The sequence below is a fragment of the Dendrobates tinctorius genome, unplaced genomic scaffold (genome assembly GCF_039654945.1).
Source record: "Dendrobates tinctorius isolate UK_male_01 unplaced genomic scaffold, ASM3965494v1 ptg000090l, whole genome shotgun sequence".
NCBI lineage: Eukaryota > Metazoa > Chordata > Amphibia > Anura > Dendrobatidae > Dendrobates > Dendrobates tinctorius.
This window is the reverse complement of record NW_027361758.1, coordinates 8,526,041-8,551,160: the sequence shown is the minus strand read 5'-3', so window position 1 is coordinate 8,551,160 and position 25,120 is coordinate 8,526,041. Positions and strand designations below refer to the sequence as shown.

At 43.9% G+C, this 25,120-nt stretch overlaps 1 protein-coding gene across 13 annotated transcripts in view; it reads left to right on the top strand.

The window, feature by feature from the left end:
* PITPNM2 (phosphatidylinositol transfer protein membrane associated 2) overlaps positions 1 to 25,120 on the top strand; it is a 525,412-nt gene that overhangs the window by 364,279 nt on the left and 136,013 nt on the right. For 12 of the 13 annotated variants that reach the window (XM_073586075.1, XM_073586064.1, XM_073586063.1 and 9 more), the window contains 4 exons: positions 1,252 to 1,581; positions 9,341 to 9,436; positions 10,942 to 11,046; positions 20,721 to 20,788. In XM_073586075.1, the coding sequence (XP_073442176.1) occupies positions 1,252 to 1,581; positions 9,341 to 9,436; positions 10,942 to 11,046; positions 20,721 to 20,788 (599 nt within the window). The remainder of the gene's footprint in view (positions 1 to 1,251; positions 1,582 to 9,340; positions 9,437 to 10,941; positions 11,047 to 20,720; positions 20,789 to 25,120) is intronic. The other variant, XM_073586068.1, reaches the window with a different exon arrangement.

The window sequence follows — 25,120 nt, the reverse complement described above, 5'->3', positions numbered from 1 at the left end:
CTGCATCAATGCGGCATGGAGGTGATCATCCTGTGACACTGCTGAGGTGTTATGGAAGCCCAGGTTGCTTTGATAGCAGCCGTCAGCTTGGCTGCAATGTTGGGTCTGGTGTCTCTCATCTTCCTCTTTACAATACCCAATAAATTCTCTACGGGGTTAAGGTCAGGCGAGTTTGCTGGCCAATCAAGTACAGTGATACTGTTCTTTTTAAACCAGGAATTGGTACGTTTGGCAGTGTGGACAGGTGCCATGTCCTGCTGGAGAATGAAATTTCCATCTCCAGAAAGCTTGTCGGCAGAGGGAAGCATGAAATGCTCTAAAATTTCCTGGTAGATGGCTTGCACTGACTTGCACTGGTCTTGATAGAACAGAGTGGACCTACACCAGCCGATGACATGGCTCCCGAAACCATCACTGATTGTGGAAAATTCACACTAGACCTTAAGAAGCTTGAATTGTCTGTCTCTCCACTGTTCCTCCAGACTCTGGGACCTTGATTTCCAAGGTCTAGTGTGAAGTATCTACAACCAATGATGGTTTCGGGAACCATGTCATCTGCTGGTGTAGGTCCACTCTGTTTTATCAAGACCAAAGTCAGCGCAGACTGACGTTAACCCCATAGTGCATCTATGGGGTATTGTCAAGAGGAAGATGAGACACCAGACCTAACAATGCAGATAAGCTGAAGGCTGCTTTCAAAGAAACCTGGGCTTCCATATCACCACAGCAGTGCCACAGGCTGATCGCCTCCATGCCACGCCATATAGATGCAGTAATTGATACCAAAGAAGCCCCGATTGAGTGCATTTACTGAACATACATTTCAGTAGGCCAACATTTCGGATTTTAAAATGACTTTTGGATTTTCATTGGCTGTAAGCCATAATCATCAACATTAATAGAAATAAACACTTGAAATAGATCAATCTGTTTGTAATGACTCTATATGAGTTTCACTTTTTGTATTAAAGAACTGAAATAAATTAACTTTTTGATGATATTCTAATTTTGTGAGATGCACCTGTAATTCACCTCTGAAATCCACTGCCCCTTTCCAGTTCCACTTTGGTGGTCCACAGCTAGTTATGTGCAGTACATAATACTCATGACCACTGTAGCCTATCGTTGTCCTTCTATCCCTTGAAGTAAAGGAAATAGAAAAGATGAAAAATACAATAATTTTTTTGTTTGCTGTTGTTTGAAAAACTTTGCCACAAATTTTAACTCCAGCCTTATGTTTTCAATTAACAGGTCTACGGAAAGTTATGGTCAGAGCACATAGGCAAGCTTGGTGTTGGCAAGATGAATGGTACGGTTTAACCATTGAAGATATCAGAGAACTGGAGAAAGAAACGCAACTGATGTTAGCTCAGAAAATGGCCCAGTTTAGCCTAAGTGAAAATGAAGCAGAACAGCATGGAGCCAAAGAATCTCCTGGTGAGAAGGATACAGAGACCAAGGTTATTACCTCTATAGAGACAGTTGATGAACCGAGCGGCATGACAGAGTCACTTTCTGGAAGAGGACTAACCAAGCAATGGTCCACTTCCTCTAGGTCATCCAGATCGTCAAAGAGAGGAGGTATGCCTACCAGTTCTTCATAAAAAGAATATTTCAGATTTTGTTGCATTAAAAAAACATCTTTTTTATTAGCACCTTACTTTTCCTTGAATGGATAAATGTATATGAATGCCTGGGGTCTTAAAGGGAACCTGTCACTAGTCTTCTTCTATGGCAAGTAAAACTATGACCATAATCAGCGCTTGTGCTGCAATCTATCAATGGTTATATAACCCCCTGACTTCCCCTGTATGTCCCCCCAAAAACCTTTTGAAGTTCTCCCTCGCTGTATCTGAATCCTGTCGGTCCGGTCTGATGAGCGTGGTTTCTGCAGTCTCTATCTCTTCTCCCGGCTTCTCTATCCCTCCTCCCAGCTGTTGATAGCAGTTCTTCTGCTGTAATTGATGTGGATGACTTCTTCTGGGTCATCCACATAGCCGGGCAAAATCTCTCGCCTGCACAGAGAAATCGCTGGCTGGTGCTTGCGCACTATGCTCTGCCCAATTGCAGGCAGAGCCGAAAACATACAGTAAGTGCGCATGCTCCTATGTTTTGAGCATACACTTAGCCATCCTCTCACCTGATATGGAGAAGGGATCAGAAGTGTGGATGAGACCTGTCGTAGCTGCTTTTCGTTCTGACCCAAAGTCAGGTAAGCTAGATCACCAGTGAGTCCAGATTAGGAGTTTTCGCCCTTAATTTACAAGCGCTTGGAGACAAAAGAGACTGCTCACACACAGGCCGTGGGCAAATCACTTTATCTGACGTAATGAAATGCAAAGGCAATCTTTTATACCATTTACAACAATATGTAATTCTATGGGGCTCATGTGTCCCCCACCATCACCCACCATCACCTCAGGGTCGTACCTTGTTTACAATGTACCCAGAACATGTTGTTGCTGACTATTGAGAACATATATGATAAGAAGCATTTTTCCCTTGAATAGGAGACAGGCAAACTGCAGCGTCATAAGAATAAATGAAAGGCAAAAGACAAATCAAGAATTAAAGGCAGTTAGGCTTTTAAAGGCAAATCATTAACCCTTCTATATCAGACCCTTTATAATATCTTCTCCAGAAAAACTCACTGTCAGTCTCTAGGAAAAGTAACTTACATAATGCAGTTCTTTCCAAACTTCCAACAGTGTCTCCTCCTCCACATACAAGCACTCACTGATCTAATTGTAAGAGGTTTCTTTATTTTTCCCCTTTTTTAAATAATGTTTGCTTTTATGTACATTGTTTTTGTTATTTATTCTTTTTTCTTTTTTGTAAGCACTGTACCCTTTTTTATATTAAATCTAAAATGTAATATGTTTGTTCCTTGCTGCTCTTAACATATCTACAAGCTTAAGGGTATGTGCACACGTAGTGAAATCTGCTGCGTTTCCGCAGCAGTTTTGGCTCTGCGGAAACGCAGCAGATTCTGCTGCGTTGTACAGTACCTTTATTTTCAATAGAAAAAAAAAACCCAGTGCACATGCTGCTGATTTTTCCACGCGGTTTTCCTGCGGTTTACAATCCGCAGCATGTCAATTGTTTGGTGCAGAAACGCTGCAGTGTTACACCTCATCCATTATGAGGTGTAAAACCGCAGATAAACCGCAGGACTTTTGTCCTGCGCATTTACCTGCGGTTTTCTCTCCAAAATCTGCACACCCAAAAAACTACGTGTGCACATAGCCTCAAGAGGGGAAGTATAGTGTGGCTGTGCTACCCTGTGTATGCCAGAGTGCAAGAGGAGTACCTATTAGATGGTTGGAAAAGTTGAGTGTGCGTGTACACTAGTGTCATCCAGGCCAGGCGTCTTGTTGGCATATCAAAATGTCAAGTAGTGGCAGCAAGGAGTGTGGTGTGGATGTGTGAACTGGCAGTGGGGGACGCTTAGCTAGTTGGTAGCCTACTGTGATATTCGAGCGGATAAGTGAATATGAGTAGCAGAGTGCCCCTTTATAATTGCATCCGCGTCACTTGTGCAGTGAGTGGGTGGCGTTCGTGACACTGGAAGCTGCAGTTTTGATTATAAACTGTTTTATCTGTTGCATACCTGCCAGTTCTCAGACTACTGAGCTCTCTATAACCCCGCCCACACAACTGATTGGCTGATTTCTGTGTAATGTCTACATAGGCATAAAACTGTCAATCAGTGGTGGGGGCGTTGTTGGACTAGCTGGCAGCAGGCCAAGTAGTCCTCTAGCGATAATCTCCAGATAAAACAATGATTTTATAAAAGCTCCATTAAGCAGATCAGTAAGTGACACATCACTAGAAATGGGGTCTCAAACCCTAAGTCATGTTGCTTTCAGATCAGAGACCATCTGGTGACAGATTCCCTTTAAGTACTAATGATTGATGTACATTAATTAAACTTTAAAGCTAAATAGAAAAAATGGGGATTATTTTGAAAGTAAGAGAGAAAAAAGTATCTGTTGCAAAATTCAAAATAGTGTGTCAAACTGTATGGCAATGTATGTGGATATTTCTTCAAGTTGAAATTTGAGGGCATTTTGCAAGTGGTTTCTTAAATTGTGTCATAAGTAAATATTGGTTCATTAGCCTATTACTTCAGAGGAGGTATCAGTACATTTTTAGTTCTTTTTTTTTTTGTTTTAAAGGTCCCATATTGTAATGTTGAAGTGTGTCCTAATACGATTGGCCAAAGCTAAGTGGTTTGTTACATCACTTTGTGACTTTGACCCAGTTGTGTATTTCTCTCCTGTCACATATCAAGTTAATAGAAAGAAATGACCTACATGTATAGATGTCTATGATATACAGTGTTAGGCGCCGGGATTCTCCCTCTGTGCAGGGTAGATTCCAAGCCTTGTCTGCCTCTGCGGTCTCCTGTTCAGCTTCAGCCGCAGTGGGAGCTGCTCAGCTAAGACGTCGGTCTCAGCGCCTTGCTCAGACTTGTGCTGTTCGATTAGTTACTGCTGGCTCTCCAGCCAAAGCTATAGTAACGAGCAATAGCTCAGGAGAAGGTTAAATCCCATCCCGTACGTCCTTCTCCAACGTGTCTTGTCTGTGGGCAGGCTGGTCATGTCGCCAACAGGTGTCCCAGGCTTCAGGGAGAACGTTTGTCTCTAGTGGCTATTGTGGCGGGGCGCTAAGATACTGTTAGGGTTAGCGGATCGCACTAAATATAAAAGATGGTAAAGTGCGATCGCAACACAGGGTCCACCATGCTGTGATGGGAAACTGCAGCTATTGAACAATGGCGGAGCAAAGCTGCGAGCAAGCACCGTAAACACACAGAGTTAAATGTCACTCAGTGTGACCAGAGTGCAAAACACCAGACTCTGTTACTTCACAGAGCAGTATAAGAAGATGAAACACTCGAGACTATACCCTTTTGGTAATGACGCTAGGTGGGGTCCCTATAGCTACGCCCCAGGCAAGACTAGGCTGGTGGTTGTACTCGCTCTGACACTCGGCTGTGCAACTGCACATTCGACTTAGGACACTCAGAGACAGATGCTGAGTCAAGTGGGAGTTCCCACCTTACACTGCCTGCCTAGACACACACTCGCAGTGCTAGCAGCGCCACACAGGGTGGTAACCAAGACACCAAACACATATGATCTTAGCACGCTGTTGCGTGCTCCAAGGAACCTTTTATATGTTCATTTTCAAATCCAGTCAGACAGGACCTTGCTCGTGGACCAATCTGGACCTGCCACGTCACCCGAGCAACTGACGACCGACCACCAATGAGAGGTCGTCACCTCACGAGCATGCTAAGTGGGGTGATTTCAGGACTTAGCCCCTGGAACGTCTGTTCGTCGCTGCCTATTGCTCGTTACTATAGCTTTGGCTGGAGAGCCATCAGTAACCTATCAAACAGCACGAGTCTGAGCAAGGCGCTGAAACCGACGTCTTTGCTGAGCAGCTCCCACTGCAGCTGAAGCAGAATGGGAGACCTCAGAGGCAGGCAAGGCTTGGAATCTACCCTGTGCAGAGGGAGAATCCTGGCGCCTAACATACAGTGGCTTGCAAAAATACTCACCACCTTGGCATTTTTTGTGTTTTGCTACATTTAAACCTGGAATTTCCCTGTTTTTTTGAGGGTTTGCATCAGTTGATGTAAAGAACATGCCTTCAACTGTGAACATTTGGTGTTCTTTTTCTTGTGAAGCAAACAACGAATTGGACAAAAAAACCTGAAAACTTCAGTGTGCATAATTATTCACTCCCCTAAAGTCAGTACTTCGTAGAGCCTCCTTTTGTGGCAATTACAGCTGCAAGTTGCTTTATGAGCTTTTCACATCTTGCCATTGGAATGTTTGCCACTCCTTCAAGTTAGATGGTTTCCTCTGGTTAACAGCAATCTTCAAGTCTGACCATAGATTATCAGTTGGATTAAAGTTTGGGCTTTAGCTACACCACTCCAAAATATTTACACATTTGCCCTTAAATCACTCAAGTGTTGCTTTAGCAATATGCTTTCTGTTATTGTCTTGTTGGAAGGTGAAAAGTTTCAAATCACTGTTGTTGTGAGTTCATTTTCCCCTTCACCATTGAGGTCTGATGAACTCCCTCTTCTGGTGAAGGAAGGTAGTGAGGCTGATTACAAAACAGCACCTGAGCAGAATGACGATGACTGGGTGACTGGAATTGCTGACTGGATATAAGGCAGCCGACGCCCTTCTGCCTTGCGGGTGATTTCTCTGAGGGATTCTTGGAGACCAGTCTGATTCCTGCTCCTCAAAAGCTAAGTTTTCTGCTCTGCTTTTTGCATTTGTGTTTTGGTTTTGTTTTGCCTTGTTTTTCTGGATTTCTGCCTTTCCCTGCTGGGTGAGCTGAATTCCTTTTTGCTCTGTCTTCAGAAAATACCTGAGTGCTGATGTAGTCTTTTTGAAGCCTAGCGTCTTCAGGGCTTTTTTCCCTATCAGTCTGTTGGCTCTTGGTTTGAGAGGGTTTTGGCGGATTGCAGACAGCAGCTTTTCTATCCTGACCTATTTAGTTAGCTTGGGCCCCATCATTTGCTCATCCTATCTTTCTATCTGTGTGAGTGTTTTTTCATCTTGCTTCACCGTCATTATATATTGGGGGCTGCCTATTGCTTTGGGGTCTGCTCTGGGGCAGTTTAGATTTCCCTTTCTGTCTCTAGGCTATGTATTTCTCCGGCTGTGATCGAGGGGTCTAGGGCACCGTAGGAACCCCCCATGGCTACTGCTAGGTGTTGTTGTTAGGTTCAGGTGTCTGCAATCCAATAGCTGCCAACTTCTCTGGTTTTCTGGACTTATCTAGTATTTCTGTTTTTGCCTCCTATGGTGACTCATTCATAACACACTGGCAGACTGAAACAGGTTTTGCTCAACAATGTCCCTGTATTTTTGAACCACCCACCTTCCCCTCAACTCAAACCATTTTCTCTGTCCCTGCTTCCGAAAGTCATCCCCACAGCATTATGCTGCCACCACAATGTTTCACTACAGGGAATGTTGTTCTTGGAGTGATGAGCTGTGCTGATTTGGTGCCAGATATAGTGTTTACCTTTGTGGCCAAAAAGTTAAATTTTGGTCTCGTCTGACCACAGCACCTTCCTCCATACATATGGGTAGTCCCCACACATGTCTTTTGGCAAACTCAAAACGAGCCTTACAATTTGTGTGTGTAAGTAAAGGTTTTCTCTGCCCACTTGTCGATAAAGACCACCTCTATGGAGTGTACGGCTCATTGTGGTCGTATGGACAGATACTCCAGTCTCTGATTGGGAACTCTGCAGCTCTTTCAGGGTTACCTTTGGTCTCTGTACTGTCTCTCTGATTAATGCCCTCCTTGCTCCAGCAGATAATTTTTGTGGTTGGCCCTCTCTTGGCAGGTTTGCTGTGATACCATGATCTTTTCATTTGATGATAATGGATTTGGTGGTGCTCCGGGGATCATCAGAGATTGGAATACTTTTTTTTTATAACCCAACCCTGGCTTACACTTCTCAACAACTTTATTTTTGTCTAGTTTGGAGATGTCCTTGGTTGTCTTCATGGTTTTGTTTGGTTAGTGGTGCCTCTTGCTTAATGATGTTACAGCCTCTGTGGCCTTTCAGAAAAGGTGTGTATATACTGATAAACCACGTGACACTTAAGGGCCCGTTACACATAGCGATATCGCTAGCAATATCGCTATAACGTCACTGGTTTTGTGACGTTATAGCGATATTGCTAGCGATATCGCTATGTGTGATACTTACCTCCGACCGGCTCCCCCGCTGGTTATCGCTGATCGCTCGAGAATGTCCTGGGCCATTTCTCGTCGGGCGCTTCCTGCTGGGCTTCCTGTGGCGCCGACGAGCGAACCGTGGACGCGGGCGGGAGGACGTCAGGATCGCCGCTTCTGACAGGTAAGTAGCAACCCCCGACCCCTGCTATGTCGCTGGTGAGATCTGCCTGTGTGGCAGCTCACTAGCGACCACTTAGCGATGCACCAGCGATCCATATCGTTGTCGGGATCGCTGGTGCATCGCTAAGTGTAACGGTACCCTTAGATTGCACACAGGTGGAATTCCATTCAATAAGCATGTGACTTATGATGGTAATTTCTTTCCCCAGAAATTTTTAGGGGCTTTATTGCAAAAGGGGTCAATACATATGCCCATGCCAATATTTAGTTTTTGATCCCATAAATGTAATTTATGCCCATATGTTTGTCACTTCATTTCGCCAACTTAGACTATCTAGTGCTGAGGCATCACATACAAATCCCATTACAAAAATATTTAAACACAGGTTGTAATGTAACAAAATAGGTAAAAAGTCAAGAGTGGATGAATACTTTCACAAACCACTGTATAAAGGTAAGTCTCCATAGTAAAAATAATTCTGTACAGTCCAGATATTAAACTTATTTATATATTGATGACCTATTCCTACAATAAGTCATCAATATAAGATCGATGGTGGTCTGATGCCCACCACCAATACTGTTAGCACTTTTTGTTGATATTTAGTACCAGGCAGCAGACACTAAACAGTGTGCTAGAGCTCCAATGAGGTGATTACAGCTGAGGGCTGGGCGTCCGCCCCCTTCCGGTCTTATATTAATTGATGTCTCCTAATGATTTGTCAGCAGAATAAAGATACTGGACATCCCCTTTAAACTGACCATTTTTGTTAACACTATGGGTCATAAATTATTGCCGAATATATCACAGTAAATATGTAATTTATATTGTATTGAAAATCATACTTGTAGAATTCTGCTGCTCGTGACTTGTATTGTACAGGCGGCATTTGAATGGTGACTTATGATTCAGAATTGATATGCATGAGTGGAGAAGTAGAGCACATCACTTGCTCCCTGCTGCCTTTCTTCCAAAGAATGGATGGTAAGAATGCAAGTGCAAAGCAGCGTGAGGCTTATGTAGATAGCAAGCACGGCCCAGAATAACCATGTCACTTCTGGATTGTCGGTGATGCAATTATATTAATAAAGCCTCAACCAGATAATGCGATTGCTCTTTGCTCAAACTTGGGGTGAGGTCTCAACAACATGCCCAATTGCTATATTTTACATATACAGTGGATATGGTTTATAGAGCTTGATCTATAAATTATAAACTACATCAAACAATACATTGACATTAGGCCAAATGGCACCTGAGATTTTGGTGAAATGGTGGCAAACAGTATACTAAATGCAAACCCGTATCTTTACACATATAGTGCACTTATAGTCTAGCAAATCAAACCCAAGATAACAATTGGATTTCCATAATAAAGCAGTATTGTTATCAATGTATTTCTGTACTGTTGACACCATGTTCCTTGGCTTCCAGCTAGCCCATCCAGGCACAGTATATCAGAATGGAGGATGCAGAGCATAGCCAGGGACTCGGATGAGAGCTCCGATGATGAGTTCTTTGATGCTCATGGTAAGCGTTCATGAATCTGATTTATATTCTGGTTCATTTAATGGATTATGGGTACTGCTGTTTATTCAAAGGTGTTTGATACTGGACACAGTCTGTACACATTGTAAAATTTGCTTATTTTGCAAGGTATTTTGTAAGTGACAGTCCATGCTAGGTAAGAAAACTTTGCACATACATTTACAATTCTGCCGATTTCCTGTGGGGAATTAAATGAAATAAGAGTTGTGTGCTGCAAGTTCACATTGGAGTGGAGTAGTTTGTAAGCAGCGAAGTATAAGGATATAACAATAGTTAAAACCCCATGAAATGGCTGCAAAACCAGTCCTGCATTTAAGGTCTCCAATTAAAATTACGGTACTGAAGCTGCTTCTTTGCTTTTTACAAGCAGGCGCCACTCTCATCTGGGTTCTAGAGGGAAATGAGTGCATGAGCAATGGGCAATACTTGTGTTTAATAAGACAATGAGGCATATTTATCAATACTGTCCCATGCTTGGACTCTGAAAACTTAAAAAGACAATACTAAAATGCATCAAATTTATTAAGATGTTAAAACTAAGTTTACACCACTTTTTCTTTGGCGTACTCTGTGTCCGAAATGTGCTCCATACATATTGTGTCACAAGTTAGGCTTCACCACTATTCCAAGAGGTCAACCCCACTCCCCCTTTGGCAGACTAGGGTCACTAAGTGTCTAAAACGCATAATAAATAGTGCAAGTAATGACAGAGAGAGGTTTGGTTTTTTTTGCAACATTTAGCTTAATATATTTCACAAACTGTTCCATGTTCTGCAGTGTGACATGCATTACACTGATGGTGCAGAAGGTAGCATGCCGAGTCCATGTCTCATATGTGCCCGCGCATGCCATTGTGCTTTACCCACACACACATTGCCTGATACAGTTTACGTCAGCCTGTCCGGACACCTCTAAGGGCCTAAAGAATTTCCACGAAGAAAAATCTAGCCAGACACAGCCGAGGGGATTTGCCTGTGTCTCATATTTCTTGCACAGGTCCTTTTCGAGACACTGCTGTCCACCACCCAATGCTGCGCATCACCAAGACCCAGGACCAAGACAGGTAAACCAAATTTCACACTGTGACTGAGACTCCGTGTCATGATATCACAGATGCTTTTGTGGAAGTGGGGGACTTTGCAGATGTTAAAGTGAAATTCCACTACCCTTGCCTGATGCAATAGGGCATTGAGACAGTTTTCAACATAAATAAGGTTAATATGCCTGCAATCTATCTGGGGCCCATGTTGTTCTAAGGTAACCTATACATCTTTTTGAACTAGAGCTAAAACAAAATAATGTTTTTAATGTATCAGTGTTCATTCTCTGCCAAGCCTCTGTATGTCAGCCTGTATTCAGGTTACCAGAGGTTGTTATTATTTACTATGGGTTTCAGTTGCTATTGTTTGTCTATTTGTATTGATATTTCGGATTACTCCTGGATATTTAGCTTTTGTTTTCCTTTTTTTTATTGTCCTTTTGTTTAGAAGATTTGTCAGATAACGAGGAAGTGCTGCCTAAAGAAATCACAAAATGGAGCTCAAATGACTTAATGGACAAAATCGAAACAGCCGAGACAGACGAATTACAAGGTAACAATAAAGATTTTCTATTAACCTTTTTAGTCTAAATTTAAAATAACATTTGTATTGTGTTCTTGTCAAGTAATTTCACGAAATATTTGCTGCTTGTAGAATGTGAATGCTAAAATAGACTTGGCAGGCTTAGGAGCTTGACTATCCGCTTAAACAAATATACAAGCGTAGTCATTTAGAGAAAAAAAGAGTTTCTGAGAGTAAAATTGCCTCAATGTTACATTCTGTCATATAGAAAGTCTGATGTTTTGGTATTTTCAACACTGAGTTGCAATATAATGTAAGATGTTAGAGAGCCATGACTGGGCGGTTAATTTACAGGGCTATTGTCTGTTCAGAAATGACCGTACAAATAAGCGAGGGGGAGGCGTGTGTTTATATGTAAAATCATCCTTAAAACCCATCCTTCGTGATAATATATATGAATCTAATGAAAATGTAGAGTCCCTGTGGGTAGAGATAAGGGGAGGGGGAAAAAATAATAAATTACTGATAGGGGTTTGTTATAAGTCTCCAAAAATAATGGAAGCAACAGAGAATATCCTCATCAAGCAAATAGATGAAGCTGCGACTCAGGGAGAAGTCATTATTATGGGGGACTTCAACTACCCTGAAATACATTGGGGAACCGAAACCTGCAGTTCCAGCAAAGGTAATAGGTTTTTGACAACTATGAGAGACAATTACCTTTCACAACTGGTTCAGGACCCAACAAGAGGGGGGGGGCACTGCTAGACCTAATATTAACCAACAGGCCAGACCGCATATCAAATGTAAGGGATGGGGGTCACTTGGGTAATAGTGATCACAAAATAATAAGTTTTCATGTATCCTTTAGTAAGATGTGTAGTAGAGGGGTTACAAGGACACTAAACTTCAGGAAAGCAAATTTCCAACGGATGAGAGATGATCTTGGTGCAATTAACTGGGACAATATCCTGAGACATAAAAATACACAAAGAACATGGGAGACGTTTATTAGCATCCTGAATAGGACCTGTGCGCAATATATACCGTATGGGAATAAACATGCTAGAAATAGGAGGAAACCACTATGGCTATATAGAGCTGTAAGGGGTGCAATAAGAGATAAAAATAAAGAATTTAGAGAATTAAAGCAAGTAGGTAGTGATGAGGCATTAAATAAATACAGAAAATTAAATAAATTCTGTAAAAAGCAAATCAAGACAGCAAAGATTGAGACAGAGAGACTCATTGCTAGAGAAAGTAAAAATAATCCCAAAATATTCTTTAACTACATAAATAGTAAGAAACTAAAAAATGATAGTGTTGGCCCCCTTAAAAATAGTCTGGCTGAAATGGTGGATGAGGAAAAAGCCAATATGCTAAATGAATTTTTTTCAACAGTATTTACACAAGAAAATCCCATGACGAATAACATGATCAGGGATAAAAATTCTCCATTAAATGTCACTTGCTTAACCCAGCAGGAAGTACGGCGGCGTCTAAAAATCACTAAAATTGACAAATCCCCGGGCCCGGATGGGATACACCCCTGAGTACTGCAGGAATTAAGCACAGTCATAGACCATTATTTTTAATCTTTAAAGATTCCAAAATAACAGGGTCTGTACCACAGGACTGGCGTATAGCAAATGTGGTGCCAATATTCAAAAAGGGGACAAAAACTGAACTTGGAAATTATAGGCCAGTAAGTTTAACCTCAACTGTGGGTAAAATCCTGAAGGGTTTTCTACGAGATACTATACTGGAGTATCTGGAGAAGAATAACCTTATGACCCAGTATCAACATGGGTTTACAAGGGACCGTTCCTGTCAGACTAATCTGATAAGCTTTTATGAAGAGGTAAGTTCAGGACTGGACCAAGGGAATGCAGTGAACGTGGTGTACATGGACTTTTCAAAAGCTTTTGATACGGTGCCACACAAAAGGTTGATACATAAAATGAGAACAAATGGGGATAGGGGAAAATATGTGTAGGTGGGTTAAGAGCTGGCTCAGGGATTGGAAACAAAGGGTGGTTATTAATGGAGCACACTCAGACTGGGTCACAGTTAGCAGTGGGGTACCACAGGGGTCAGTTTTGGTCCCTCTTCTTTTTAACATATTTATTAATGACCTTGTAGGGATAGAGAGTAGAATTTCAGTATTTGCAGTGACACTAAACTCTGCAGGGTAATCAATACAGAGGAGGACAATTTTATATTACAGGAGGATTTATGTAAACTAGAAGCTTGGGCTGATAAATGGCAAATGAGCTTTAATGGGGATAAATGTAAGGTCATGCACTTGGGTAGAACAAACAAGATGTATAATTATGTGCTTAATTGTAAAACACTGGGCAAAACTGTCACTGAAAAAGACTTGGGTGTATGGGTGGACGACAAACTCACATTTAGTGGCCAGTGTCAGGCAGCTGCTGCAAAGGCAAGTAAAGTAATGGGATGCATTAAAAGAGGCATAGATGCTCATGAGGAGAACATAATTTTACCTCTATATAAGTCACTAGTGCGACCACACTTAGAATACTGTGTACAGTTCTGGTCTCCGGTGTATAAGAAAGACATAGCTGAACTGGAGCGGGTGCAGAGAAGAGCGACCAAGGTTATTAGGAAACTGGGGAGTCTGCAATACCAAGACAGGTTATTACACTTGGGGTTATTTAGTTTGGAGAATCGAAGGCTTAGGGGTGATCTTATTACAATGTATAAATATATGCGTGGACAATGCAAAGACCTTTCTAATGATCTTTTTACTCTTAGGCTGTGTTCACACACAGCGTTTTTTTCCGCGTTTTTCCCGCGGATTTACCAAAAATTCAGCGGGAAAAACGCAAAAAAGAAGCTTCACATTCATTTTAATGCATTTTGCACTTTTTGTGCATATTGATGCATTTTTTACCGCGAAAAAAACGCTTCGCGGTAAAAAACGCAGCATGCTCATTAATTTCGCGGTAAATTCTGCATTTCTGGCTTTCTATGTGACTGGGGATGCACAAAAAAAATCGCGGCAAAAAAACGCGCAAAAAACTCGCGTTTTCTGGGAAGGAGTCCTGTTTTTATGTAGAAATTTTCTGCATACGTGTGCACATAGCCTTAGACCTGTGACGGGGACAAGGGGGCATCCTCTACGTCTGGAGGAAAGAAGGTTTAAGCATACTCACAGACGCGGATTCTTTACTGTAAGAGCAGTGAGACTATGGAACTCTCTGCCATATGATGTTGTAATGAGTGATTCCCTACTAAAATTTAAGAAGGGACTGGATGCCTTTCTTGAAAAGTATAATATTACAGGGTATATACACTAGTTTCCTTAATATTGCGTTGATCCAGGGAGCTAGTCTGATTGCCGTATGTGGAGTCGGGAAGGAATTTTTTTCCCCAATGTGAAGCTTACTGTGCCACATGGGGTTTTTTTTTGCCTTCCTCTGGAAAAACATGTTAGGGCAAGTTAGGATAGGATATGGGTTGAACTAGATGGACTTAAAGTCTCCCTTCAACCTTAAAACAATATTCAAGAGAAACAACTATTAAACTTATGCTCAATTTGTTGTTTGTTCGTCTTCTCCATAACTGCAAGTTAGTTTTATATTCTTTTCTTTACCAATCCAATAAACCAATGTACCAGATTCCAAAGTTAAAGCAGTTTTACTGCACCATTAAATGCAGAAAAAGAAGCAGTCATGATATTTATCTACTTGTGAAATATAAAATTTGTGAAACATTTTTGTTATTACTGTGTGGTAGCGCTGTCATTCAAGGTTGGGGGACACTCGCTTGGCAGCAAATAAATCACATCCGGTACGGGTTTTCCATAAAACCATATCAGTCCGTGAGGTTTATTATTCAGCATAAACCAAAGGAAGCACCACAAAGTTCATATCAGCATAGCGTCCATTATATAGGCTATTCAGCCTCATCATTATCTCACCCGTCAGGGTTCCTTATGCGGCTTCACCATCGCATACGTTAGTTCCCTCCAGGGAGCTCTCAGGCACACATCGCCAATGCTCACACAGCCGCTCCACAGGCTGTTAGCCAGGAGATCCTTCTCCTCACAGGACCTTCCAAACTGGACCAATCAGGTCCCAGCATTCACCCATGTGACCTACCCTGGCCACCATATATGGTCCGCAGCCACGCCTACCGGTCACATGGTTATGACCTCATCACAGGTCCTTCACCTACTCACATAGCCTTTTACTATAGGTGTTATCAGACACACCCCTGGGTGGATTTGTAGGTAACCAGAACCTGCCCATCTCTCTAGTTACCTGAAGACTTCTCCCTTATCCTTAGAAACAACACCTCAGCCATGATATTGCTGATCACACATACACAAGTCTCCATCTCAAAGCCACCCACTTTGAGATACATAACTATCCTTCAGGATTCTGCCACTCATCCGTTCTCTTGGGGCATCCACACAGCGCCCCCTAGTGGACACAGTGGTCATTACACCACATTACCAATGCTGCAGTTATTGGCAGTCACCAAAATGTTACTTTTTCTTATACTTGGGTTTCATTATGTTTCGTTTAGAGCAAGGGTGGTCAATTAATTTTCCCAAGGGGCTTCAGGAGAGACATGACTGTTGTGGAGGGCCGAACAAACATGTTAAACTTAATTTATCTCTTAATATTGATTAGAATAAAGTATGGTCACTAGCAGATACTGATAATACATGTTACAATAATAGGGATTATTGTAACATGTATTCTTACCTTTATCGTCCAATCACACAGCCCCAACACAATATAATGTCCCTACAACCCCCTACACAGTATAATGATCCCCAAATCTTCTCCAATACAGTGATATGTCCTCATAGCCCCTTAGCATTTTGATGCCCTCACAGCTGCCCCCCACTCAGTATTATTCACCCACACCTACCAGTCCACACAGTATCATGTTCCCATCCCACAGCAGGATGCACCCACAACACCCCTTCCTTAGTCATTTCCCACCATACACACACCATACACACACAGTATAATTGCTCAAAAATGCCCCTACACAGCATGTTGACCCCCACATAGTGTGATGTCCCCGAAGGCCCCTAACACTGTATGATTTCTCCACTTGCTCCCAAACAATATTATTAATGATGATCGAATAGCTTTGGATAAGTCCTTATCTGAATAGCTATAGGGCTTACCGAATAGCTGCATCGAAAACCCGGATACCTTGAGCGTTCCTGATAATCAGCTGATCGGCGTCACAGCTGTGTGTGACAGTCATAACACATGCATGGAGAGCCCAACAATCTCCAAGAGATGATGTAGGGTCCCCCTTTAATAACCAGCAAATGCTAAGTAAACAGCTGTGGACTGATATTAATGGTCTGGGAGGGGGCCATGGATATTGGCCCCCTCCCAGACTAAAAGCATGATCTCTCAGCCATTCGAAAAAGTCATATCTATAAGGTGCGCCAAATCTGGCACTTACCCTTGCTCTTCACACTTGCCCTGGTGTGGTGGCAAGTGGGGTGATAGTATTGGGGTTAATGTCATCTTTTTATTGTTAGGTGACATCAAGACCAGAGGTTAGTAATGGAGAGCCATCTATAAGACACCCCCATAACTAATTCCATAGTCATATTATAAAAAAAACACAGCCTGAGTAAAAACCTTTAATTAAAATAATGACACAGACTCCTTTATTGAATCTAAATTAAACCATACTCATGACATCACCCATTCCACTGAAGCCATCGTCTCCTGTAAATGAATTAAAATAATAAACAACAATATTCCTCACGTATCCAAAGTGAAGAGATAATCCATAATGTCCCACGATGATCCTGATGACTTGGAGAGCAGTTACTGATGTGACTGCTCTCAAGGACAGCTGGCTATACACTGACACAGGAGGTAATTGCTCCTGCAGTGTGTAGCGCCGAGCTGCGGTGGGAAAGTTCACCGGAGTTCATCTGCTGATGAGCCCCGTGACCTCACTGGTGGCATGGCTCCATGAGAACTTTCTGATTACATACTCCTGTCAGTGTGTTGCCAGCTGTGGGGTAGACCAGTCACATCAGCTGATATGACTGCTCTACATGTGATCCAAATAATCGTGGGACAGTATGGATTATGGCAGAGAAGTGAGGGATATGGAGGTTTATTATTTTTTCTCTTTTCCAGGTGACATGGGCATCAGAGATTCGGTGTTAAAGTGAGTATGTGGTGTTTTTTTTTATTTTTTTACAAGAGACAAAGGGCTTCAGGGATTAAGTACAGAGGAGTATACTTTGTTTTTTTATTTTTATATCAATATTTTTTTGTTTTTTTTCTTTTACTTTGAGCACAGGTGCCAGCTGATGACTATGCCCTTCAGACACTGCCTGTTCCTTCTGTAATCAGTGACCGCAGGTGTCAGCTGATAGGATTAGTAATTTCTCATCAGCTGACGCTGGTGACCTGCGGTACGCTTTTTACCGCTGGTCACATCTGCAGAGTCATACTGACAGCCTGACCCTGCAGTGCTCTTACCGATGGTAAGGATCTACTGGCAGTGACATTACCTTTGATCAGAACAGCTGAATCGGTGTTTCTCGTGCTGTCGCAGAGATAACAGCGTGGGAAACACCATGGCAAGACCACAAAAACTCAGCAAATCTGGAGCAAATCCGGAAACATTTTTATACCTGTGTTTTTGCTGCGTATTTCACTGACTTAATTGAAGTCAATGTGTGAAAAACGAGGCATAATCGCACAAAGAATTTACATGCTGCCGAGTTAAAAGCAGCACAAATCCGGAATGAAAAAATTACTGATCATGTGTACAGCACTTGAGGATTCTCATTGACTTTCCTGGCATAAGGATTCCCTAGCGTTTTTGTGTCAATTCCGTGTAGAAAAAAACTGTCCATGTGCATACAGCCTAATATTTCATTGTAGCTCAGCCAGCTTGGATCCCATTGCTCTTCCAATACTCCAAAGATAAAACTGCCTGTTAGGGTGCGTGCACACACTGCGGATTCTGCTGCGGATCCGCAGTGGTTTTGGTCCTGCGGACCCGCAGCAGTTTCTGCTGCGGTGGACAGTAGCATTTTAACCTATGGAAAATGAAAACCGCAGTGCAGACGGTGCGGATTTCTCCACGCGGTTTTGCTGCGGTTTTCAATCCGCAGAAAGAAATGACATGTCAATTCTTTCTGCGGATTCCGCTGCGTTTTGCCATCTGCTCCATTGTAGAGATGATAAACCGCTGGACAAAACCGCAGGGTAATCCGCAGATAAACCGCAGGTCTTCTGACCTGCGGATTTTACTAAATCCACGCGGACAAATCCGCAGAGCATTCCGCAGCGTGTGCACACACCCTTATAGCAACATTGGAGCTCACACAGATCAGACTTGTTGCTGGCCTGAATGGTCACTCAAACAGGAGCACTTCATCACTCAGCAAATAGACAGGCTAGGGAGCAGTCTGCTCCAGGAAAAAAAATGAGAATAACCCAAGAGATTGCCAAGTTGCGACAGGTCAACTAATAGGCCATGCAATGCTAAAGTGACATAAAATATGCAAATAGCCTCTTTACTGAGGCAAAAACAAAGTCTTTAATGTCACCTATTGGAAGCAGCAATACTATAAGTGAATATTGACCCTTTAAATAGCCTTGCCACATAACGTGGGCTATAAAGTCAAACCAGAATCTTCTCCAAAAAGAAAGGGGCTCAATTTGCAAACACCTGTTTCCAGGTTTTTGCCCCTCCTTAGTGCAAATTAAGGATTTTTTGAGACCGCCAAACTTGTGTAGTGACTCGTGAGACTTAAAGGGAAGACAAATAAGATATGCTCGGTGGAAGAACATAGGTGCTCTAGTGCCACCTATTGGCATTATTAACACTATCACCATTACACATTTTGTATTTGCTTCATGTTCTTTCTAGTCAGGCTTTCAATAGTTTGCTCCAGAACCTTGTTTTCTTCCTGTTTTAGTAGATTGTTTATGAATGCGGCTCCTGCTGGTCAAAGTCAGGGGACCCTCATTTTTGCAACAGATAGAGAGGTACCTTAATTTTCCCAAGAGGTGAAACTCCCAACTGTCAAATACGTATAGCATGTCCTAGAAAAACGCCTTAAAATAAAGTTTATATACATATATGGACAAAAAAGTAAATTTGTCTCATCTATCCAAATAATAAAAAATATTTCCGCAGAGTTGATAATTTCCTGATGGGAGTTAGATTTTTTCTAGGACTGAATGAGTCATGGTTGTTCTTGATACTGTGAAAACGCATTTTCTCACTTTGCTTCTCTAAAGGTTTTTAGTGTAATGAGATTGTAGAGTTGAGGTTGCATAATTAGGTGAGAAAGGTGGGAGTGTTACATCTGTTAAGTACTATGCTCGTTTTAAAGAACTGGAAGAGGTCAGGAGGATAATAAATAACACTGGAAATGACAACAAATGCTACTATGCTTGGAAAGTCACTGCCAATATTAAAAAACGGTATTTAAATGAAATCTGTAATGCTCTTCAAGCTGCTCAAACAAGCCAAAGACAAGACTAGTCTATGGTAGAGGCTTGTTAATCACCTGGAATGTCACTCAGGTGCGGCATCAGACTAGTCGTCTTTGCTTATGTTCCCCGACTATATTTTCTAACACTCCGGCATTTCTGGGAAAAATATGCCTGGCTGCAGTTAAGGCCCTGATTCATGCTGCCCGTGGTTTGTGTATCATGATCACTTGATAGGTTCTCTTTAATATGAATCAGTATTAGTGATGAGCAAATGTGCTCAGATAAGGTGTTATCCAAGCATGCTCGTATGCTAACCGAGTGTCTTTGGCGTGCTCGATAAACATGTTCGAGTCCCCGGTCTGTTCAACAGCCACAACACATGCAGAGACTACCTAACAAACAGGCAATCCCTGTTCTGGCTGTCTAAGGCTACTTTCACACATCCGTCGGGGAGATTCCGGCGGTGTGCGGCGAAAAGCCGGACGGCCGGAAGCGGAGGCAGCGGAAGTAGCTGCGGCGCAACTTACAGCGGACTCGGCAGTCGTCACCGCAGTACGGGGGAAGACCACTTTTCGCGAGAGAGAGATATCCGGGCATGCGCAGAGGAGGAAATCTGCAAGTGGTGGCCGGATCAGGTAAATGCCTGATCCGGCTGCAGGACGTTACCATTGCCTTTCATTGTCCCACAGAGCCGGAAGTGCCGCATGCGTGCATGTCCGGCTTTTTTCGCCGGACAAAAAAAGTTACAGCACGCGTTCTGTCCGGCCGCCGGACAGCAGATTTCAGCTGGATCCGGTAAAAACCGGAACAAACGGAAGCACATGCGGCGCAATCTGGCGCATGTGCTATTCAATGACAAAAAAACGCATCCGGCTGAAAAAAAAACCGGATCCGTTTCTTTACACATATACCGGATTGCGCCTGACGGCAAAATCCGGATGTGTGAAAGAGGCCTAAGAGCCGCAGGGACTTGGATCATGTTTTTCGAGCACACTGAAGGCACTCGGTTAGCATACGAGCATGCTTGGATAACACCTTATCCTAACACATTTGCTCATCACTAACACTGATTTATATCATCACTAATCAGTATGTATTATTATAATTAAAGCAACGAGTGTAACAAAATGAAAGATTATGTAGATTTCTGCTCTTTTTATTTTAAAGTATTTAGCAAAAATGATCTGATACAACTGTTTCTGCTGCCATTTCTTATCTTTCTAGATGATTCCTACCATGAAACTGCAGAGTACACCGTCAGTTCCAGTGTGGAGGGATTAAGTATAATGGAGGTAGGTATTTTAGGTGATTAATGATTTGTTGTCTTTAGTAAACGCTCTTTATAATCTGCTGATCAGAATGAAACTTCAACATGGTGGAATAGTAACCGTAGCCCTGGTCTAATTGTAATATTACGGTATATGAAAAATTGAGAAGTAATACAATTGTGAAGAAAATGCTTCGTCTATGGTTCTGCATTCTTTGTCCTGGATTCTTTCAAGTGTCACACTCCTTGAAATCTTGCGGTCAGGGATACAGTTGACTCTCTTTCAAAAGGAGATCATTTTCCTTTAAATGTAATATGACAGCATCTTATGTCATGTAATATGACAGCAGCATAAGGTAGAGGCGGAGAACCTGATTCCAGCAATGTATCACTTTGTTTACTCAGTGCAGTAGTTGTGACTGTTGAATGTTTTCACTACTGCAGATCTAGCAGAGGTCAGAATATTGAAATATTGAGCCCTGTGTAGCCCGGCCCACACCAATGATTAGATAGAAAGATACTATTCATTGGTGGTTAATTATTTGGAATAGCAGGGATAAAGGCCCCGTCACACATAACGACTCACCAGCGATCCCGACAACAATATCAACGTGTCAGGATCGCTGGTGAGTCACTACATGATTGCTGGTGAGCTGTCAAACAGCTTCACCAGCGATCAGCACAGCGACGCCGAGCACGCGGTGTCGCTGTGTTCGTTAGTTACCAGCGCGCTGATGCAGGGAGCTGGTAACTAACGTACACATCGGGTATCCAAGGGACGTGCGTCCCTTAGATACCCGATGTGTACGTTAGTTACCAGCTCCCTGCATCAGCGCGCTAGTAACTAACGTACACATCGGGTTTCTAAGGGACGCACGTCCCTTGGATACCCGATGTGTACGTTAGTTACCAGCTGATCGCTGGTCTCCCGTCTGTCACACGCAGCGATGCGTGCTGACCAGCGACCAAAGAAAAGTCCAGGGCTTTCCTACAGCGATCAGCGATACCGGCAGGGGGGCCAGTCGCTGATCGCTGTCACACACAGCCATCTCGCTGGTGAGATTGCTGTTGTGTTACAAAACTTGCTCAGTTGTCTTGTAGTGACAACTTCCTGCTGATAAAACACTGAGTGTATTGTGTGAAGCAGTGACCAGTGTCATTTGTGAGGGTCGCTATGTGTCCCCAGGATGTACTCTGAAATGTATTAGATCCGCTGGAGTGCCTTGTGGTCACAGCAATGTGCCTGTGACTCGCAGGGCAGAATAAAGTAAGTTTGAACCTGGTCAAGCTATTTGAACCAAGTAGTTTGTTTAGGAAAACACGGTATTGGCTTTTATTTTTTAAACGGACTGCAGGAAGGTAGTGGGATCCGGTCCGTTTCCTCCAGCCCAGGTCTTATGAGTGGCCTATGGCCACAGGTTGGAAAAGGAAAAAAAAAACCTGCTGGGAGGGTTGATTTAGTCAGTGTTGCTCTGGTGAGGAAACAGAGCAGGTGATCTGCAGAGCACACCCTGTGTGAGTTAACAAAGGGCCAGCAGAGCCAAAGGTACTGGCAACCCTCCCTGCATACCCGGCAATACGTCGCTCACGGCAACTGCCCTGGACTGACATATTGTTTAGCCGGCTGCGATCCGGAAGATACAGCATGCTGTGCACTGAGTGAGTTTTGTTGGACATTAAAAAAACCTTTTTGTTTTGAACTTGCTTGGGTCACTCCCTCATAACTGCACAGCGTGGACACCACTGCTTTACATATGGTTGGAGAATGCGGGCAGTGTGGATTGAGGCATACTCAAAGCGTGCTGCATGTCATATATTAGGCCTGCAAAGCTGCAGCTTAAGCCGACTGATAGGATGGAGGAAATACTGAGACAGCTGGTCACCTCGCAGGTGTGACAGCAGAAGCTGCAAGAGGAGCAGCAGCTACAGGAGCAGCGGCAAACCAACAATTTAATTCTGCAGCAGATTGCGGCTCTGCAAGAGGCAGGATCCCCAGCCACCACATACCGATCGGAAGCCCGGTACAAGGTCCGTTCAGCGCTGAGGAAAATGGCACCTGAGGACGACATGGAGACTTTTCTCACCATCTTTGAACGCACTGCAGAGCGGGAGAACTTGCCGGTGGCTCAGTGGGCTGAGGTGGTCTCCAACTTCTTGACGGGAGATGCACAAAAGGCCTACCTGGACCTCAGTCGGGACGATGCCCTGGACAATGGGAAGCTGAAAGGTGAGATCCTTGCTCGACTGGGGGTTAATACATATGTGCGGGCCCAACGGGTGTTCCAGTGGTCCTTTTCTGAGACTCGCCCAGCCCGGTCTCAAGCTTTTGACTTACTGCAACTGGTAAAAAATGGCTACAGCCTGAGACTTTAACCCCGATCCAGATGGTAGAGAGGGTGGTGGTCGACCGACTGGTGAGGGCCCTGCCAGCCGCCATACAGCGTTGGGTGGGGCAAGGGGACCCGGGCACTCTGGACCAGGTGGTAGGACTGGTGGAGCAGTATACAGCCACTCAAGACTTTATACGGTACACTGCCCCACTTCGGCTGTCACGTAAGGCCCCATCAGCTCAGGAGCCTGGGAAAAATCCACAACCCTCCACCAAGGCCCATACAGATCGTGCCCGAACTGAGGGGATATCTCAGAAGGAGAATGTCAACCGCCCCGTATCCCCTACCGTGGCCCCAAGGTTCCCTCGTGCCCCAGTTCTTAAGTGTTGGCGATGCCAAGAGCCTGGACATGTGGTTGCTAACTGCCCCCCTAACGACCAAACCTATGGACTGCGGGTATACCCGCCGGGTATCTATGTATGCCCAGCCAGTGTGAACTGCCTCTACAAACTCTGCTGGTACTAAACGTCATCTGTGCCAGGTACTCGTTAATGGGTACCAGACGGACGCTCTCTTGGACTCGGGGAGGATGGTAACTATGGTGCATGGGTCACTGGTTGCTGGTGACAGCCCTGATGGGCGTAAGGTGGGGGTGGTGTGCATACATGGAGACCACTGAGAGTACTCGACCGCAGAGGTCACGTTCTAAACCCCGTGTGGGGAAGTAAAACGTGGTGTGAGTAGTAAAGACTCTTCCATATGCCATATGGGACTGTATTGGGAAGAGACTTGCCCCTGTTTTGGTCCCTATGGGAGACCAGAGTTAACCCTCTCAGAGACAATGGTATTCCGTGCGCTGAACCTGAAGACGCCGAGTCAGGGATACCTGCCATAGGGGTCGCCAACCTAGGGACAGGATGTAACCCTGATAGGTTTCCCTTAGAGGTATTGGCAGGAGAGGTCGAGGAGACCCTACCGATCCCTGAATTAGAGTTGCCCTCTGGTAAATTCGGGACAGCTCAGCTCCAGGATCCCACTTTGGCCCGGGCAAGGGAAAGAGTAATTGAGATAAATGGGGTGGCTCAGCATCCGGGTGCGGAGATGGAGTTCCCATGGATTATAATCAACCAGGAGCTACTGTACAGGGTGGATAAAATCAGGGGTGAGGTGGTAGAACAGCTGGTAGTGCCCCAGCCCTACCGCCGGGTGGTGCTCGACATGGCTCACACTCACATGCTGGGAGGGCATTTGGGAGCCAAAAAGTCTCAGGAGCACATACTGCAGTGGTTCTTCTGGCCAGGGGTCTACGCTGAGGCCCAAAGTTATCGTGAGACGTGTCCGGAGTGCCAACTGACCTCACCCACCATGAACTACCAGAGCCCATTGGTGCCTCTGCCCATTATAGAGGTACCTTTTGAGCGAATTGCGATGGATCTCGTAGGGCCGGTAGTAAAATCCGCCCGGGGTCGCCAACACATATTGGTAGTCGTAGAGTACGCTACCCGGTATCCAGAGGCGATACCAATCCGCCACACCTCAGCTAAATTAATAGCCAGGGAACTATTTGCCATGTTTTGTCGCCTTGGGCTACCCAAGGAGATCTTGACAGATCAGGGAACCCCCTTTATGTCTAAGGTGACCAAGGAGCTGTGCAAGTTGCTCCAAATTAAACAACTACATACATCGGTGTATCATCCACAAACCGACGGGTTGGTGGAGAGGTTTAATAAGACCCTCAAAGCCATGCTAAAAAAGGTGGTCGCCAAGGATGAAAGGTATTGGGACATGTTACTGCCCTATCTCATGTTCGTCATCTGCGAGGTACCGCAGGCATCCATGGAGTTCTCCCCATTTCAGCTACTGTATGGCAGGCACCTGAGAGGACTGCTGGATGTAGCCAAAGAGACGTAGGAACAGGAGCCCACTCACAATAAGAGTGTCATCGAGTATGTGACAAAAATGCAGGATCGGGTTGCGGTCGTGCGGCCCATAGTAAAGGAGCATCTGTTGGATGCGCAGGCCGCTGA